The 18,197-nt window shown below is 41.3% G+C and overlaps 1 protein-coding gene and 1 non-coding gene across 4 annotated transcripts; both read left to right on the top strand.

Moving 5' to 3' along the window:
- Positions 1-1,022: 1,022 nt before the first annotated feature.
- Positions 1,023-8,737, top strand: LOC128629734 (E3 ubiquitin-protein ligase UBR2-like). Of its 3 annotated transcripts, XM_053678486.1 has the most exons (7): positions 1,023-1,153; positions 1,229-1,338; positions 2,112-2,192; positions 2,409-3,198; positions 3,291-3,384; positions 8,429-8,507; positions 8,620-8,737. In XM_053678486.1, exons 4-7 carry the CDS (start codon positions 3,069-3,071, stop codon positions 8,623-8,625), a joined length of 309 nt encoding a protein of 102 aa, XP_053534461.1. In that variant the 5' UTR covers positions 1,023-1,153; positions 1,229-1,338; positions 2,112-2,192; positions 2,409-3,068; the 3' UTR covers positions 8,626-8,737. The 3 variants fall into 3 exon arrangements, with proteins under 3 accessions (XP_053534461.1, XP_053534459.1, XP_053534460.1); XM_053678484.1 differs by having other exon boundaries at positions 8,429-8,734; XM_053678485.1 differs by lacking the exon at positions 8,429-8,507 and having other exon boundaries at positions 8,620-8,731.
- A 5,206-nt stretch (positions 8,738-13,943) lies between these two features.
- On the top strand, positions 13,944-14,016 carry trnav-aac (transfer RNA valine (anticodon AAC)). The gene has a single exon. It is a non-coding gene; the product is annotated as a tRNA-Val (tRNA).
- Positions 14,017-18,197: the final 4,181 nt, after the last annotated feature.

Here is an 18,197-nt window from a genome sequence, read left to right as displayed (position 1 = left end):
CAAGATAAAGAGCCAAGCATACTTCCAAATGAACACCAAAATGCTTTAAGAAACTCAAAATCAGTGTTTTACAATGAGCTTAAAATGTCCTCCATGGTGGCATGGACCAGGACCCCTCGGTCTGCAGCATTACAGGAAGATTTCAGGTTAGACATTACGGGAAGAGTCTCGGTGCTGTTATTGTCTCTGGGGCAGACATCAGTTAACATTGTGACCCCTTCCCTGGAGAGAACAGCATTACAATGCTGAAAACAGTTTTTGTAAATAATAATTCACTACTTAAAGCATGTACCCGAGCTCCTGCTACGCAGTAACTAAAACTGTCTGCAACTCACGTGTTACTTCATTCTTTAGTTCCTTCTCTTAAGTGCAGAGCCTCTGTCAGATTGTGTGATTGATAAAGAAAAGCACATAAATGACAAAATACCAGTTTGAGTGCCTAGTGGTCTAATCAGGAAATGCTCTTTGGAAGCTCAATATATGCACTTATCCATTTGCATTTGATTTGGCTGTTAGTGCTGAGGATGTCCTTAAGGTGATGTGCTGCTTTTGGCAGATTTAGTAATTCTCTTTAGTCACATGACCACTAATGGTTTTTCTAAATTTTTATGTAGTTTATTTTGGATACAGGCAGAGGAAGCTCAGCGAAAGCTTAAGAGACAGAATGGAGAGGACCCAGGTAAGCTATTTCTTCAGTGATTGTAGTCATATCTGAAAATGATTGGTCAGTTGAATGCAGATTGCTGAAGTGTGAGTGTCTGTGTGTCGTAGCCCTGCCTCCATTCTGCCCACTGTTTGCCAGCTTGGGAAACATTCTGCAGTGTGACGTGCTGCTTGGCATGCTGGGAGCTGTGCTGCAGTGGGCTATGGAGCCCAGGGAGGACACTGGTCTGAGTCCATGCTGCAGAGGGTAAATGTTTGGATGTTTTGTTAAAATGACATGATAGTGTACTAAATTCAACAAAATTTCACTTGCTATGCTGTGTTCATGAGCATCACTTTTTAATGACTGAGTAGTGTTCACAATTCTGTATGTGTGTGTTGCTACAGGTGCTGCACTTGATAGGCATGGCTCTGATGGAGGAGCAGCAACAGCTAGAGAACATTGGGGATGACGATGAAGTTACTTTCAACTTCACCCTGAAAATCTCCCGTAAGTTTTGTACATCATCTCACACAATCTCAAAACCTCAAGCCTGTAGTTAGATCTGTGGTTCTTGTATCACAGGTCCCGGTGAAGCCCCCGGCAACACTCCAAGCATCCTGGCTCTGTTAGAGACCTTGCAGCGCGCGCCTCACTTGGAAGTGCACAAAGACATGATTCGCTGGATCCTTAAAGTAAAATTACATCTTGATTATGTTTGCAATTTGCCTTACTCTCTCTATGCGTGCACCTAATATGTCCACCAGGTGGCAGCCTAGCATGTTTTACAATTCGCTCACTGAAGGTAGGCGCAACATACAAAAGATGAGCGTTTTTACCATGAAGTTTAAAGCAGTGCTGCTTCATCAAGACCTGTTTGAAATCCAAGCAGTGCAACACCGCTCAAGGTGGCGTGGCTGGTAGGCAAAGCAGCACCTCTCACCACGGTGAAGCACAAATGCTTCACTGTCCCAAAGCGGTTTTGCTGCTGATCATCTGTAGGTGGCCCTAGGGGTGTTTTGATGTGGCTTATTGTGCGTGTTACTTAAAAGCTGTATGTCAACATGAATATTTAAATGACATGTAAGGATTGCTTACTACACAAACTGAACTTCCATGTACTGTGATGTGTGCATTTTATTTTCCATATAGTGAAAACTGTCAGGACACCTGCACCAGGCAGAACATGTACATATAAAGGCCATGGTGTAGGCCAAGGCTAATGATGTATTGCAGTATGTACTTTGAAGAGAAACAGGCAAATTAAATGTTAGTAAAATTGTAATGCATCTTCAGTATTTAATGGTATGGTGTGTGTGTATATACTTTTTAGTGCACAAATGTGTTCTATTGAACATATGCTTAGTTTTGCAAGACTTTGATTGTGTATGCATGTAGTTCTAACTGCACTGCTGTATCGTTTTCTTGTAAAAGTATTTTCCTAAATTATGTGTCTTTTTCTACACAGATGGTGGTTAGCATTAAAACGATGCGCGAGTGCACAGCTGCTGCACCTCCCTGTGAAGGAACTGGGCACTGTCACAAGGAGGTCAGACTTTGAGCAACTTTCTATTCCACTGACATATTAACCATTACCCTTTAAAGTGTTGAAGAGCTTAAATCTACGTGTGTGTGTGTGTGTGTGTGTGTGTGTGTGTGTGTGTGTGTGTGTGTGTGTGTGTGTGTGTGTGTGTGTGTGTGTGTGTGTGTGTGTGTGTGTGTGTGTGTGTGTGTGTGTGTGTGTGTGTGTGTGTGTGTGTTGCAGACTGTGTGGGACAAAGACAAAGCAGAGAGAAAAAGGAAAGCTGAACTGTGCTGGAAAAAGACCATGGCTCAAACATTACAGAGCCAGAGTCATTTTATCAATAAGTACATAGATCTGCTCACGCAGGATTCAGAGGATCTGGACGTCTCAGCCTCTACATCAGCAGGGCATGGGTACCTAAGCATGCTCGTAGTGACGCAGTGTTCTTTATAAGTCAACTTGTATTATATTCTCAATATCCAGTCAGTACATTTATGTCAGTAAATCCATGCATCAACACTTCCTTGACTTTGCTGAGCAGTTGTCTGTTCTTTGTCCTAAAAGTTCTTGCATTTAATGGTGGTCTTCACATAACATAAGTAAATTCCCATCCTTAAACTCTTTATCTTGCATATTCATTTGGAGCATTTTCTGTTAGGGTAAATGAGTAGAGAGGATCCTAGGCCATTTTTAGCAATTTCCTGGTGATTAAAAAAAGATGAACCCATTTATTCAACATTGATTATTTTAACAAATTCAGAAGTACCTTAACATAAAATTAAGGTTATAGTGTACTTGTAACCATCCGTCTCTGCTTGGTACAGCCCCAGTTCATGTGACGGTGCTCTGGTGTGTGTGGGACCTCGTCGTTGGCGTGCCAGAGGAGGAGAGAGGAGGCAGATGGAGATGTGTATCCTGTGTCACGAAGCGCAGGAGATCCTACCTGATGGCGCCGTCATGGTGCTCGCTGCCTTTGTCCAACGCTCTACGGTCATGTCCGAGAACCACAAAAGACCCCCTCACAATCCAGGTAAGGTTATGGTTTACAGTGTGCAAGTCAAGTAATTGGATAGGTTTGAGTAGCCAGTGTGCTTATTTCTGGAGGATACATGTGTGTTCCAGAGAGCTATGATCCCCTCTTCATGCACCCTGACCTGTCCTTTGGTACCCATACCGGCAGCTGTGGCCACATCATGCACTCTCACTGCTGGCATAGGTGAGGAATTGGGTAGAATGTTACTTCTAGACAGCCTTCTACTTAATCCCAAATAAAAAGTTTTGCTGCTTTCAAATGTTTGTGGATATAGGCAATAGAATCAGCAGCTAACAGTAAATAGTTTGTCTAGAAAATAATATGACCTCTGTATGAGCAATCACAATAAATTAGCTAATATTAATCAATCAGTCTGGATGTTTTGTGACCGAAAAGTCAAAAATCTAATCTGTGATGTACAGGAAAGTCTTCATGGATGTGTGGTGATCGATAAGATGTAGATCCAAATTGGATGTGTTTGGCTTAAATATGCGATCTGCAGATATATATATATATATATATATATATTTGTCCCAATACAGTGAGCTGATCATCGACACAAAGCATGAAACAAAGCTTGCTATGTGCTCTTGACTATTTTTCACTGTCTTAGATCAAGCCAGTGTTACTTTCGTAGTCTGTAAACTTATTGCGCCTCATGGGGAAGCAAAGAACGTTAACCTGATCTGACCTTAGGAGTAAGTGCAGTTCAGTTCAATTTTATTTGTATAGCGCTTTTTACAATAGACATTGTCTCAAAGCAGCTTTACAGAAATATCAACACGGTATACAGATATTAAAGGTGTGAATTCATCCCAACTGAGCAAGACACTGAGTGGCGACGGTGGCGAGGAAAAACTCCCTAAGATGTTTTAAGAGGAAGAAACCTTGAGAGGAAACCGACTCAGAAGGGAACCCATCCTCATCTGGGTCACAACATATAGTGTGAAAAAGTTCATTATGGATTTATATGAAGTCTGTATGGCGTTAGGAGCAGCCGTAGAGTATCAAAAGCTAAAGAAATCAGGTGATTGAACTTGTTATATATACATCAGAATATATCCACTGGACATTATTAAAGTATAATGAGGTGGGGGTCAGAGTGCAGGCTGCTGTGTTAATGCAGGTCTTTGAATATCAATGATGCAAACAGGGAGGAGAAATGTAACAGGTATTTACATACCAGTCAGTATGTGTGTGTGTGTGTGTGTGTGTGTGTGTGTGTGTGTGTGTGTGTGTGTGTGTGTGTGTGTGTGTGTATATGTGTGTATATGTGTGTATATGTGTGTGTCTCTGCACCACTTAACTCCTGTCTCCCATTTTTACTGCATTTGTAAAACTGGAGACACTGCAGGGGGAAACCACTCAAACCCTGTAGTGTGTGAATCTCCCAGAGCTTACACATTCAAACTGAAACTACACAAGCACTACAAACGTGTGTGTGGGTGTGTTTGTATTTGTGTAACAAATAAAGTAGCAGTAAACCATTTTTGTTTTGATCTTGATGTATGTTTTGGATCACTGTCCTGCTGGAAGATCCAACCACGGCACATTTGAAGCTTTCTGTCAGAGGCAGTCAGGTTTTCATTTAATATCTGTTGATTTTTGATAGTTCATGATGCCATGTATCCTTTCTCTGTACCGTCACTTTGGGGTGGTAGTTACATCCATCGACTTGGATAAGCAAGTTACAAGCCATCGATAAGGGAAACCAGAGATCAAGATACATCTCAGGTTTTATTTATCTATTTTCATTTATTTATTTTAAGAACTCACTTTTTACATTCCTTCTAATAAGTCGCCTAAATGCATTCTTAAGTTCATTCTGCTTAAGGCACTCCACAAAAGCTTAGTGGAGTAGTACTCCAGCTACCCAGGAGTAGTTGATTAAAAACAGTCGAGAGTATTTGTTTATAAAACTAGTTGTTGAAGCCCTAAAAAGAGCAGTGTTCCTGTGGACCTCAGGGGAAGCAGTAAGGAGCTCTGTTCATTTGAGAACTTTAAGAAAAGTAACCTGGGTGAAGCTCTTCATGAATCTGGGAGATGTTGAGTATGTGCAAAAAATTTAAATATAACATTTAAAAAGTTTAAGATTTCACAGCATATTTGTGTGCATGTTATTTCAGTATTAATGTTCTTATTATTATTTTAAAACTTTTTTTAAAAAAAAACAAAAAAACACATGTGCCAGGGTGTACAAACGTTTTTTTTTTTTTTTCCTGGTTGCGTATTTAAAATTCTTACTTGAACCGGTACATCTATACGATATATTTTCGTCATGTGTGTGCTTGTGTGTGTATTTGCACATGTATGTGCACCCATTTCGGTACTTCTCTAAGCAGGAGCTGAAGGAGCTTTTCACACTGGAGGACACGTATTCATCCTCCACTCGGCTGCAGCTGCAGTCGCTCCACTCGTCTGCGTGCCGCTCCGACCCTGAGCTGCAGTGCCACATCTCCTCTCTGAAGGGCATGAATGTGTTTGGCGTGTCCCGTCATGACCTGCTGTTCTCTAATGAGGATACTCTGCAGGACGAGGACAAATATGGTCACAATTTGGCCCATATCTGTTCAGCGGTGCTATATCTAGGCCATATGTGACGGATAATACCCACATGTGGCCCAAACGTACTTGCTATTTGGGATGTCTGGTTGGAGTGTGAAAATTTTAGATGCTGGATTGACAGTTATATTATTAAATAACAATATGAACAGCAAGATTATTAATTGGAGTAGCATAAGTAATGAAAATAGCAAATGTTAATATTCATAAATACAGTTAATGGGATTTAGTGTTAATAGTGTAAGAGTAAGTGTAAATATGAATCTGAAACAGATGTGGCTGTTCATCTCAGTGCTTTAATTGAAGAAAAAGTCAAAAAAAGTTTAGCCATGTTGCATAACGTACATAAAGGGCAAGCAGGCGGAGCTTGTGTCCCCAAACATGATCAGTGCTTGCTTTGATGTACAAAACTCCTCATATGGCATAGAGCATGCACCATACAGCATTCCTCAAATCTAGGCCTAATTCTAAACCACTTTAGCTGGAAGACCCACCCACACACTGTGTGTGTCAGTGACTGTGTCTGTATGGTTGGATGATGAGCAGGTGTGTGTGTGTGTGTGTCAGTGCCTCGAGTGTCTGTACAGTAAGCTGATGAGCAGTTGTATCTCACTGTCTCCAGTGTTAATGTCAATGGCCTTCAGAAAAAAGTCCAGTGCTTCCTGTTTCCTCCCTTCAGACAAACACTGTTTCCCAGAATGCACCAGTGAATCAAACGATTCCTCTTGATGTTTGACATCATTTGGACTCTGCACTTCAGTGGCTGCACACTGATGCACAACTTCACTAGAGGCCAGTTGAACGTCAGTGAAGCTCTTTACCATCACCTTCCTCTTCCTACTCGCACTCAACCATGTGTTCACTAGGCTCTGGCTCGTCCTCTGGCTCCTCCCACTCCTCTAATTGTTCCTCTTTCGTCTCTTGTTCCTCCTCTTCCTCCTCCATATCCTGCAGCTGTGACTGTACTCATGAGCGTCGTGATGCGATTGATGTGTTCATGCTGCATCTGCGGTTGGTGCCATTATTCAGCATGGATTCGGGTGTGGAAGATCTGAGGCCCATGAAGCTGCGAGCTAATGGATTGCTAGCCAAAACAGGTTTCTCCACCTCTTCTTCTTCTTCATGCCCCTCTTCCTCACCATCATAGATGACTCGCAGTTTTTTTTTCTTGGTGGGGCAGAACAAGGACTCGTCTGCTGCAGTGAAATATACTGATTTCTGCCTACCACTATCATTGTTGGGTGTGGGGTCAGATTCATCTATAGCTCCAATGGCAGAGGTTTAGATGCATCAGCATCAAACTCGATACAGGCTTTTGAATCAAAGTCCACGTCTGATAATGCTTTTGGTAAGTTTGACTCAATTCCCAACAGAACTACAGATGAATCTGATTGCTTGAAAGGAGAAATGTGCAAGGTCTGATTTGAGTGAGTGTCTATGATCAGATTTCTCCTCTATGATTAAACGCTCCTCATCATTTATGCTCTTAAACACTTGTCCAAAATCACTGTCCTGTCACCTGTGTAGATAAATCCATCACATGCTCATCCTTCACCTCCATCCTTCCATCCATGCTCATCATCTCCAGCTCGTCCGATCCTGATTGGGTGAGATCCACCACGGCAGGTGGGCTGAGGTTATGGCAGGGTGGCGTGGTTTTGACATCATCCATCGTCGTGTGTTGGTCTGGGCCCTGTTGCCTTGACAGCGGGAGCCAACTGGGTCCTGAGTTCTGATTAACGCTGTCCATCATGAGGCTGTGCAGCTGTGACTCGGCCTGGACCAGGTCCTGCGCTTTCTGCACACGCTGGTCAATGTAAATAGAACACATACAAATACAACAGCACGGCACACTCTTGACTTCAAAAAAGAAATTGCAAGCATTCTAGCAAAAACTTTCAAAAACAGTTCCTCTACTGATAACTGCCCTCCTGCTTTCTGGACTTTTCTTACTCAGCAAGAGAAAGAAAAGAGAAACTTCAGCTCCGGTACAACCGACCTTTTACTACGCATAGAACATCTCTATTTGAGGAACAGTAAGAAAACATATAGTTAAAAGTAAAAATACTAAAGTGTACCGTACCCCTAAAGCTGATTGTTTGGTGGGGAGGTGTGTCTGATTGCTTATTCGGAAACAATCTGATGAGACGCTGTGACATTTATTTCTTCTGGTTTAGTCAAATTCAGATTAATGTTGTTTACAACACGGACAGCAGAAAATCCAGGTGGAGGAGTTTCAGTTTCTGACACTGTGGTCTGAATATCTATAGAACGAGGAACTGAACTCTCCATACCTCCTGAACCACACCCTGATCACAAGCACTTGGTGCTAATGGGCTAGGGGTTAGGCTTTTGGAGTTAAGGGGTTAGGGGTAGAGAAGATGAGTTAGGCTGTAGGAAATTACCTCTGTTACAGTGTTGGTGAACTTGAAATGTGTAGTTTGTGGAATATCAGTAAGACTGTAATTCCCAGAATGCACTGCATGAGATGAGAGTGAAGAGGGTGCAGGATTCTCTGCAGTGCCAGTGTACACCTCAGAGCTCTGGACTCGAAACATTACATACTGAAACCCTGCAAGACAGAATTGTGTCCATAGCACATTATCAGTCTTACCCTGTGTGTGTCTGTCTGTCTGTCTGTCTGTGTGGTCACTTCTTCCATAAGGCATGTGTTGAGCCATGGCTTATGGATCACAGGACCTGCCCGATGTATGTGTGACATCCTCAAATCCCTCAGAGTAGAGGTGAGGTGTGTGCGTAAATGGATTCATGAGAGTTTCTCATCTCTCTAGAGACGGATGTTGAGGAGCAGCACATGTAGACGGTCACTTCTGATTTGCATTCGTTTCCCAGCAGCACTGAGTACTTTCACACACACTGTGACTCAGTCTCCAGCATACACCCCAACTCCGAGTCTCTCACACAGCGATCAATCTCTATGAATCTCTGCATGCAACAGAGCAGCTGGGTCCTGCTGACCACACACATGAAGGTGAGAAGTGCGCGTACACACACACACACACACACACACACACACACACTGTATTTCAGCCTGCCTTGCTTAATTCCAGAAGCTGCTGCTAATAAGCTAGTTTTTTCACTGTGTGTGTGTGTGTGTGTGTGTGTGGAGGAGGGGGGTTTGTATTATTTTGGAAGCACACACCTGTATTTGGACTAAACATACTAGCATGACCACAAAAAGATTCAAGATCATGGCTCTACTGACGAGAGGCCATCAGGTTTGAGAGAACGCTGATATTCTTGTCCTGGGTTCAATGGAAACATGGTGTCAGAATGTGCGCTGGTCTGTCAATACAGTTCCCTCTGAAAGGTTTGGGATTTATAATCCAGCAAGCCCAGGATTTATTTTTATTATACACTGAAGACATTTGGCTTTGCGATATGTTGGTGATTTTAAGGACATTCCAAACATGTTCCAATATTTTTGATCATTTGAAAAATGGGTAGGTTTAAACACAAGGTGCCATATTTTAAGTTGTTTGACCAGAATTTAATTTCCTAATATTTACAACTAAATTTGTTAATCAACTCCTATTCATCGTTTGATCTCAAGCCCAAATGTTTCCAGTATATAGCAAACCAAAAATAATTGCCCTTGCTGTTCTAATACTTTTCTCCATCTAATGGGAATAGCTCAGCAGCGGTGTTCTTCACAGTGGCTGACAGTTTTTGGTCTTGGTCTTGTCACTGAGTTGACCTGTGGAGATCCAGGGCAGGTTTCATGGTGATTTTCTCTGGCAGGTGGGGCATCTTCAAGTTACTTGGTTACAGTTATATTTCTATAGCACTTTTCTAGACACTCAAAGTGCTTTACACTGGGAGGAGACCACTAGTGTGTATCTTCCACCTGGATGATGGGACAGCAGTCATAGTGTTCCAGAACTCCCACCACAAACAAGCTATTAGTGGAGAGGAGAGAGTGATGTAGCCAATTCAGAGATGGGGATTATTAGGGGGTGATTGAGAAGGTCAATGAGGGAATTTGGGCAGGACACTGCGGTTATACCCATACTCTTTTTTTAATTTATTTTTTATTTATTTATGTTTTATATTTTTAATGACCACAGAGAGTCAGGACCTCAGTTTAATGTCTCATCCAAAAGACAGTGCTGTTTATACAGTAGTGTCCCCGTCACTATTTTGGGGCATTAGACCCCACACAGACCACAGGGTGAGCCCCCCCTGCTGGTCTCACTAATACCACTTCCATCAGCAAGCTTAGTTTTCCCCAGGAGGTCTCCCAGTACTGCCCAGGCTCAACCCTGCTTATCTTCAGTGGGACGCCAGGCAAGAGCTGTAGGGAAAGATGGCTCTGGTCATGTTTTTCTGCATTCAGTGATGGACTGGGAAACTGTTGTTTTCTTGTAGCTGCCCTAACTGTTTAGGAGGGTGTGCTCCTCAGTGCAGAGGTACGCTTCCATACGGAGGCTCTATTCAGTGACTGTATCCTGTGCTGTGATTGGCTTGCAGGTTTGGAGGCAGTGTGTTTGAAGTGCCACTGCACTACGATAAGCCCGCCTTTGAGAGTGAAACTCGCAGCTAGGAGACCAGCAAAACACACTGTGACTGTAAACACACACACACAACATGCGCACATGTTCACATACACTATACATACATTTACAGTCACAGGTTTGGATTTAAAAATGCATTTTATTTAATTTCTGTGTGTGAGTTATTTAATGACCTCATGCTGTGGTTAATGGGAGGAAAATCTCTTCTCTTTATCTCTGGGGTGTGTGTACTGGAGAAACACACAGTTCACTAGCTCCCTCTGCTGGACATGTGTTGCATTACCTCTCTCTTTCTCACACATACAGTCCGTATATACTGAATTTGCCATGTGACAGGTGTTCCTGGTTCAGTATGGGTGGAGCTTATGTAATTTTTTTTCAACTTAATCATGTGACATCCGTTAGCTTTTCTTTCCACTTGTTCAGCTTGATCATGTATTTAATGCTGTATAGCGACTGCTGGGAGGTAACGTTAATGTTCGCTGTGTTAACTAGTGCTGTGGGTAGGTGACGGGCTAGCACAGCTGATATCACTAAACTATTATACTGTTTAATTATAGGCAGGCTTTTATGCCCACAAATACTAAAGAAATAAAAAACAGAAGCTAGTGGTAATGTTATACAGTTCAGATTATACTTAAGCTCCCCCCTCACACATAGACACGCCTGTCAATTGGCACAAGAAAGCTTGCTATTTTTCAAAAAAAAAAAAAAAAAAAACCTTAAAATTATTCTAATTTTACTAACTATTTTACAAAATATCAAAATGTGTCCTTTTATGTGTGTGTGTGCTTCACAACGTGGCCTTATTGGTATCTTCTGTACTCTATGAACTACTGATCTGAACTGTTAAATAAGAGGTGTAATTTTAATCAAATTATAGTGATATGAAAATGTAAACTGTAAATAAAGTCTCTTTTTATCATGAATGTGCGTGTGTCCACCTGGTCCCTTGGCATGAGCGGGGATATTTATCTAGAGTATCAGTTACTGTACGAAGTCTGTAGTAACAGCCATTCTCTTAAGATGATTTAATGGAGCTTGCATTTAAAGTGTAACTTGTACTTTAGTTTTCTTCATTTTCCCAAAATTTAACACTAGATATTTCACAGTACATGAATACCACATGGAGATACAAACTTTATAGTTGACGTGAGGGTAACACTGTTTACACAAGGGTAATAGGGTTGACACTGAGGTAACACTGTTTACACAAGGGTAACAGGCTTGACACTGAGGTAACAGGGTTTACGACCTTTAAGTGTAGAGATCTGATTAATTTTATGTACATATGTGTGTTCATGAATAAAAAAAAAGTACTGTTGTGTCTGCTCAACTTTTTTTTGACGAGGGCTATGCAAATTGAATTTAAATTCACTAGTCTTACTTAAATTTCCTATATTAACTTGTAGATTTTAATTATAAATATATTTTCTAATAATTATAGTCTCTATTGTATTACTGGAACAATGGCCCATATACACTCAGCTAATCACGTGACAGCAGCACTGTACATGAAATCATGCAGCTACAGGTCAATAGCTTTATTAATGTACACATCAAACATGTATTATTGTGTATGGGGAGGACCGGGTGGGTGTGAGACCCAGTTTCTGTCCCAATTTCTGTCCCAGTCTGGCCCGGCTCCTTCAGGAACTACTTTATGTGATGTTGTGTATATCAGCTGCTTGTTTCTTCTTGGCCTTTACACACAGTAAAGGTTTACTGTGCTGCAGTTCTACATGTCTTTATTCTTTTGACCATTAGGGGATCTCCAATGTAAACCCTTGAGAAATTAAACATTTTCAACACATCTGTAATAAAGCTGCAACTTTTGGGGGTTTTTTTTGGAGAGTTTTTTCAGGTTTGGAGGGTTTGAGGGGTTTTTGGACTGTTTCGGCGGGTTTTTGGGGTTTTGAGTTTTTTAGCATTTCGGAGGTTTCAAAAGTTTTCTGATTTATTTTTTATTTTTTAGGGGTTTCGGAGGATTTTGTAGGGTTTTGCAGGTTTTTTAGAGTGTTTCGGAAAGTTTTTTTCTTTTATACTTTTTTTTTAATGTTTTGGAGAGCATTGGAGTGTGATGATCATGGTGACAATGTTGACGATGTTGATGACGATGAAGATGATGATGACTGCAACGATGATGATAACTATGACAATGACGATGATATGACTGCGATGACGATGATGATTACGATGATGGTGACGACAATGATGACAGTGACTATGATGATCACGGCAATGAGGGTGACGATGATAATGACGATTATGAGGACAATAATGATGATGGTGATAATGGTGGTGATGATGGTGATGATGATCTGAAGTCTTTATTTTCTCCTACAGCGTGTATGAAGCAGCGCTGCACGGAGCAGATGAGGGAATGTCTGGACTGGATTATGGCTGAATGTAAGAATTTGTATTCAAAATTTCTGCAGAGTATGGCGATCTCCTTAATACAGAAGTCAGTTGGTTGAGTAGGAGTAAGGTACTTCACCATTTTATTTCCTTGGTGAGTGAAATTAAGGCTTTAATGGAACCGGGGGGGACTAACCTGTTGTCTTATGGCTGCTTGATCTTGCATTCTTGGCTGATATGATGGAGAAACTGAATCAGCTCAATCTACAGTTACAAGGTAAAGACAAAACCATATGTGATATGATCAGTGCTGTGAAGGTATTTAAAGCAAAACTGTAATTTTACCTTTAGCAATTGAAAAACAAAAGATTGCAACACTTCCCCTCATTGGTAAAGACAGAAAGAAAGCCATGCAAATGCAACCAAAATTTTGGATGTCCTCGAGTATTGTGACCTCCTGTCCAGGCTTGGGCAGGAATCTGAGGAAAGGTTCAGCGATTTTGAAAATCTTGAGACATGTGTGGCATTTGTTGCCGTCTTTCATGGAGATAGACATGGATCACATTTCAAAGCAGATGGCTGAACTGTTCAGTGTCAATGCTGTAGAGATAGAGTTGGAGGTTATTAATCTCCAAAATCATATCCAGCTGAAATCTCAGCAACATTCACAAAATTTCTGGAGACTTGTAGACCCAGAAAACTACAAGAACATTCACCAAGCTGCCCTCAAAGCATCTGCTTTATTTGGATCTACAGACCTTTGTGAAGCAGCGTGTTCTGATATGAACGTGATCGAATCTAAATTCAGAACAAGACTGACAGATGAACATTTAAATAATTGCATAAGAGTGAACCTAAGTGCATACACACCAGCATATACCTCCCTTGTGGAATCAATGCAGTGTCAGTCAGCTCATTAACTGTAAATAAGTGTGAATGCACTTCATGTCATATTGGATATTCTGTGTTTACAAACAGCAAAGAAGCACTAAGAATTCAAGTGGGAAGCAGAAAGAGTTGTGGGAGGCCTAAGGCACATTAGGTTGACCCATTTATTTTCAGGCAGGTGATTCCTTCCTTTTGTGCCAACTACCATAAAGCACCTCTAAGTTACAATCCGTGCTTTGGCCGGGAATCAAACCCAGGTCAACTGCTTAGAAGGCAGCTATGCTCACCTCTATACCACCAATGTCATGCTGGGCAATTCAACGCTGCTGAACAAAGTTTAAGTATGTGCTCTTCTCATCAGAAGACCATAGGCAACAGCTAAAGGGAGATTCTGTTGTGGTTTCTGTAGTGTAGTGGTTATCACGTTTGCCTAACATGCAAAAGGTCCCTGGTTTGAGACCGGGCAGAAACAAGCTAGAAATTTTGAACTTTGCTTTAATAACTGACCGGTTGTCATCACTGTAGGATCAGGTCCTCTAGGAACAGCCGGAAAGCGAGACCTTGGACAGAGCAGATTTCCTTCTTTTGTGCTTTTGTAGCAAAGCAGTGAACATTTGCTTACGAAATGAAAGGGAGTCTCTGGTTTTCCACAGAAAGTGGAAGCCTGGCTCTTTCGTTGCTCAATAAGACTCTGAACGTGACTGGAAAATTTTCCGTAAAGTACTGGTCACCAAGTTCACCTATCAGCAAGAGGTCTACGCCCGAAAAAGGCTGGGAGCGGCTTCCCTTCCATTGAGCCTTTTGTAGCAAGGCAGATAACAGCTGCTTGCAAAATCACAGGCAGGTTCTGCTTTTCCACTGATTGTGGGAGCCTGGCTCTTTCCTTCATCAAGAAGACAAGAGTAATGATGTGCTTGATTCGAGGGGTAGGGGTAGACATGGCCAGGGAAGAAGAGAAACAATACAGAGCAGCAAGTAGGTACACAGACTCCTGAATGTTCTCCATAACCATACATTTCATGTAAACACCAACCAGAAAAACTGAAAATATATGTACACACTGTATTTCACAATAATTAACAATGGTCAAGTCCATCAATAACGCAAATGTCCAAGTCTGTTAAGTTCAGTACCCCAACTAAACTTTCTAAATCTTACGGTTCGGTCCCCATTTGGGCGCCACTCTGTAGCGTGGTACCTTATGGGGTTTGGACGCCAGACAGTTCAAATTAACAGTCACTTATAACTTATAATTTGGACATCACTCAGAATAAGGCTACTCAATTCTTACAAAATAAGTTTATTATTATTTATGCAATAAACATAAGAAAATACAGATCGTTTCAGTCATAGAAACCGAAATAATGAAAACCAAAAAGTTCCCCTACGTGGGATTAATAAACGCACCCATAAGGAAATAAGGCTCTATTCATAAAAGAAACTTTTCACACACAAAAGGCAGAAAAAAACATTTAACCCCAAAATAATTCTTAACCAAAACAAAAAAGTTGTTCACTTTAAAGCTGCACTTCAATGGCGGTGATTTAGGCGTACGGGAGTTCGTGAACCCGAAAGCATGGGAAAGAGCAGTCAGATTCCGCTTAACACTCGGAGTTCTTTACAGACAGTAACATCCAACGATTTAAACATACTGGTTCTACACAAAAGTATTAAAGAAAGGATCTCAAACCCGTGATGTGCCTCCGAACCCTCAAAACTCCGCTCGCTAGTTTAATCACCTTGGCAGAATATTCCCGAAGTGTTCGCCAGCCTCCTGAATCAATATCCACAAGGTTATAATCCACAGTAAGAGCATTAGCATGGTCCTTGGCAAACGCACGCCATCAGTTCCGCCATTCCCACCTGGCGCTCATTTCCGCGTCCCGCTTTCTCTCACCTAGTCACCTGTTCTTTTTATTGCTTCCTAAGACCCCACCCTTCTCTTCATCTCTTTTTTTACTTCCGTTAATTAAAACACCACGGAATGGAACGGACTCCGCTTCTGCGTCATTAAATGGTAAATGGTGCAGTTATAGCCAAAGCGCTTTACACTGTGTCTCATTTACCCATTCGCACACCAATGATAGCAGAGCTGCCATACAAGGCGCTAACTTGCCATCGGGAGCAACTTGGGGTTCATTGTCTTGCCCAAGGACACTTTGGCATGTGGAGTCATGCTGGCTGGGAGCCGCCAACCCTACGATTAGTGGACAACCCGCTCTACCACCTGATCCACAGCCGCCCCTGTCACTGTGCAGCTATCTGTTACAAATGAATGGGAAAATATCCTTGGCATCCCTGCAATTCAAGGATGTTGTAATTGGTAAGTTGTGATGTCAAAAGTATCTGTACCAAGTTGATACTAAAATTTTAAAAAGAATGATACGATAAGTTTTTTTTTCAGTACCGGCAGTACCAAGTATTCTCCTGCTTTCTGATTGACTTTCTTTTGTAGGTATTAATTAACCGTGATTTACACTCAGCCATCTTACTGGAATTTGTGTAGGTTAGGAATAAGACTGAGGATGGAGTTGTACAGTTTTGTAGTGTGTATCATTTGTAAATATTGTTAACTTCTTTACCATAGCTATGCTGAGGGAGGTGTTGACTAAATTAGAGATGGAGCTGGACCAACAAACCACTGAGCTTGCTTCAACTACAGGTGTTCCAGGTGCAGTCTTTGGATACTGATGAAGATTTACTGCCCTACAAGATCTTCCTCAACTGCGTAGTCTGGAGCAAAGGATGCAACAGAGCTCGGATTGCAAGCAAAAACTGGTGAGAATTTTTTTCTTTTTTTGTTAACAATTGCTTGCACAATTACACAGCTACTGAGAGTGTTTGTTTTCTCAAGGTGACACACTTTGATATGAGGGAACAGTTATGACCTAATCTTTGGTAGAGGAGCAAAACATGGAAAGCACACAGGGCAGGGTAACTGCAGGAGTAGTGAGAAGCACTGACACAGTTGACAAGGCAATACATGCTTATTAATTATTTATATTTATATTTTATATTATTTTATATTATATTATTGGTTTAAAAATCATCGGTTTCGGGTAAACTGGTTGGCGCTTATTGACAGGGCGGATGTGCTTGACTGCACTTGGCGCATATTGAAGAGGGTGATTGCTAATTCCCTGGCAAAGAACCTCAATTGGAGAGGAGTCAATGATATGTAAGGGGTAATCCACGGCTAGATGTGCACTAAACTATTTTAGTGCATGATGTGGAGGAAAAGAACCACTCGTTCAAATCGTCACCTAGCCATGGATTACCCCGCTTATACCATGGTCTTTCCACAATTAATAACATTTAAAGCTGTCATTGATTTTTGAGAGCACAAACTTTGATTAGAAGTTTAAAATGACAGTTAATTTCTATTAGTTAGGTCGTTAGATCTGGAATTTTGCCCGATATAAATCAGACACAGAGATAAAGTAGTGTGATGAGATTACATTTATTTGAATGAATTGACAGATATCTATCAGAGACAGAGAGATTAAGCATGTATGAATTACCTGCATCATGTGCCTCTCAGCAGTCAGTCAGTGCGTTTACATGGACAACAACAATCCACTGTTAACCCGATTAAGACGATACTTTGATTAGGAAACTACCATGTAAACAGCAATTTTTAATTACCTTAATCTGATTAAAGTCAAGTTACTTGAAGTAAGCACTAATCGAATTAAGACATGTCGAGTACTCCTGTTTTAGTCGCATTATGAACGTGTATTACAGACATGTAAACACCTGAATCACATTATTAACGTCGTGTGAGTTTTCACCACATTTTGCGACAGGACACGTACACACACGGCAGTGCTCAACATTTTACGGCAAACAAGAGAGCACGGCTGCGTCCCAAACCGCATACTTGCCGACTATAGGCCTGTAGTAGGGAAAATGCATCTATCTCGGCTACTATAGAGACGCTAAGTGCACTTTTTGGGATGCAGCTCACGGCTTCAAGCAGTTGTCTACTTGCATGTACAGCATGACAAATAAATAACTGTGCTTAAAGCGTTCATAAAAAAAATTAAATAAAAACACCCAAAACTGTATACTATACCATAACGAAGACGAACTGTATGTTGATACGTGAAATTCTGGAGGGACATCGGACGGCGTGGCGCGGTGACGTAATGACGCGGGCTGTTAATCTAATTATGTTCTATAACATGTAAAACGGGAACATGACAGGAGTATTCTAAAAGCGACTCATGTAAACACTTTAATCACATTATTATCTTACTCAGAGTAAGGTCAATAATTAGATTACTGCTGTCCATGTAAACATAGTCAGTGTTGCGCAGCAGTAGTGTAGTAAAACTGAGAGTTGAATTACTTCACAAACAGTGATGGTACCACCTCATTGCTGAGAAATATAATGTAACTTTTCACCAGAAAAGATATTTTTTTTTGTTAAAGTTGCAGACAGCGCCGGCAAGAAGTGTCTGTGTGTACGAATGTGTGTTCACGAATGTCTCTGTATGCTTGAGTGTCTGTGCATGTGTGTGTGTTTGTGTGTGCATGTAGGCTGCGCGTTGATTTAGAAATGCTCACAGTGATCAAACTGACTGGAACTACCTGTGCAATAAACGGTTATAATGCACACCTTCCAGCCAATCAGAATCCAATATTCACAAT

Source organism: Ictalurus punctatus, unplaced genomic scaffold (assembly GCF_001660625.3).
Source record: "Ictalurus punctatus breed USDA103 unplaced genomic scaffold, Coco_2.0 Super-Scaffold_100, whole genome shotgun sequence".
Lineage (NCBI taxonomy): Eukaryota > Metazoa > Chordata > Actinopteri > Siluriformes > Ictaluridae > Ictalurus > Ictalurus punctatus.
The sequence above is the reverse complement of the archived record's forward strand: the minus strand, read 5'-3'. Positions and strand labels throughout refer to the sequence as shown.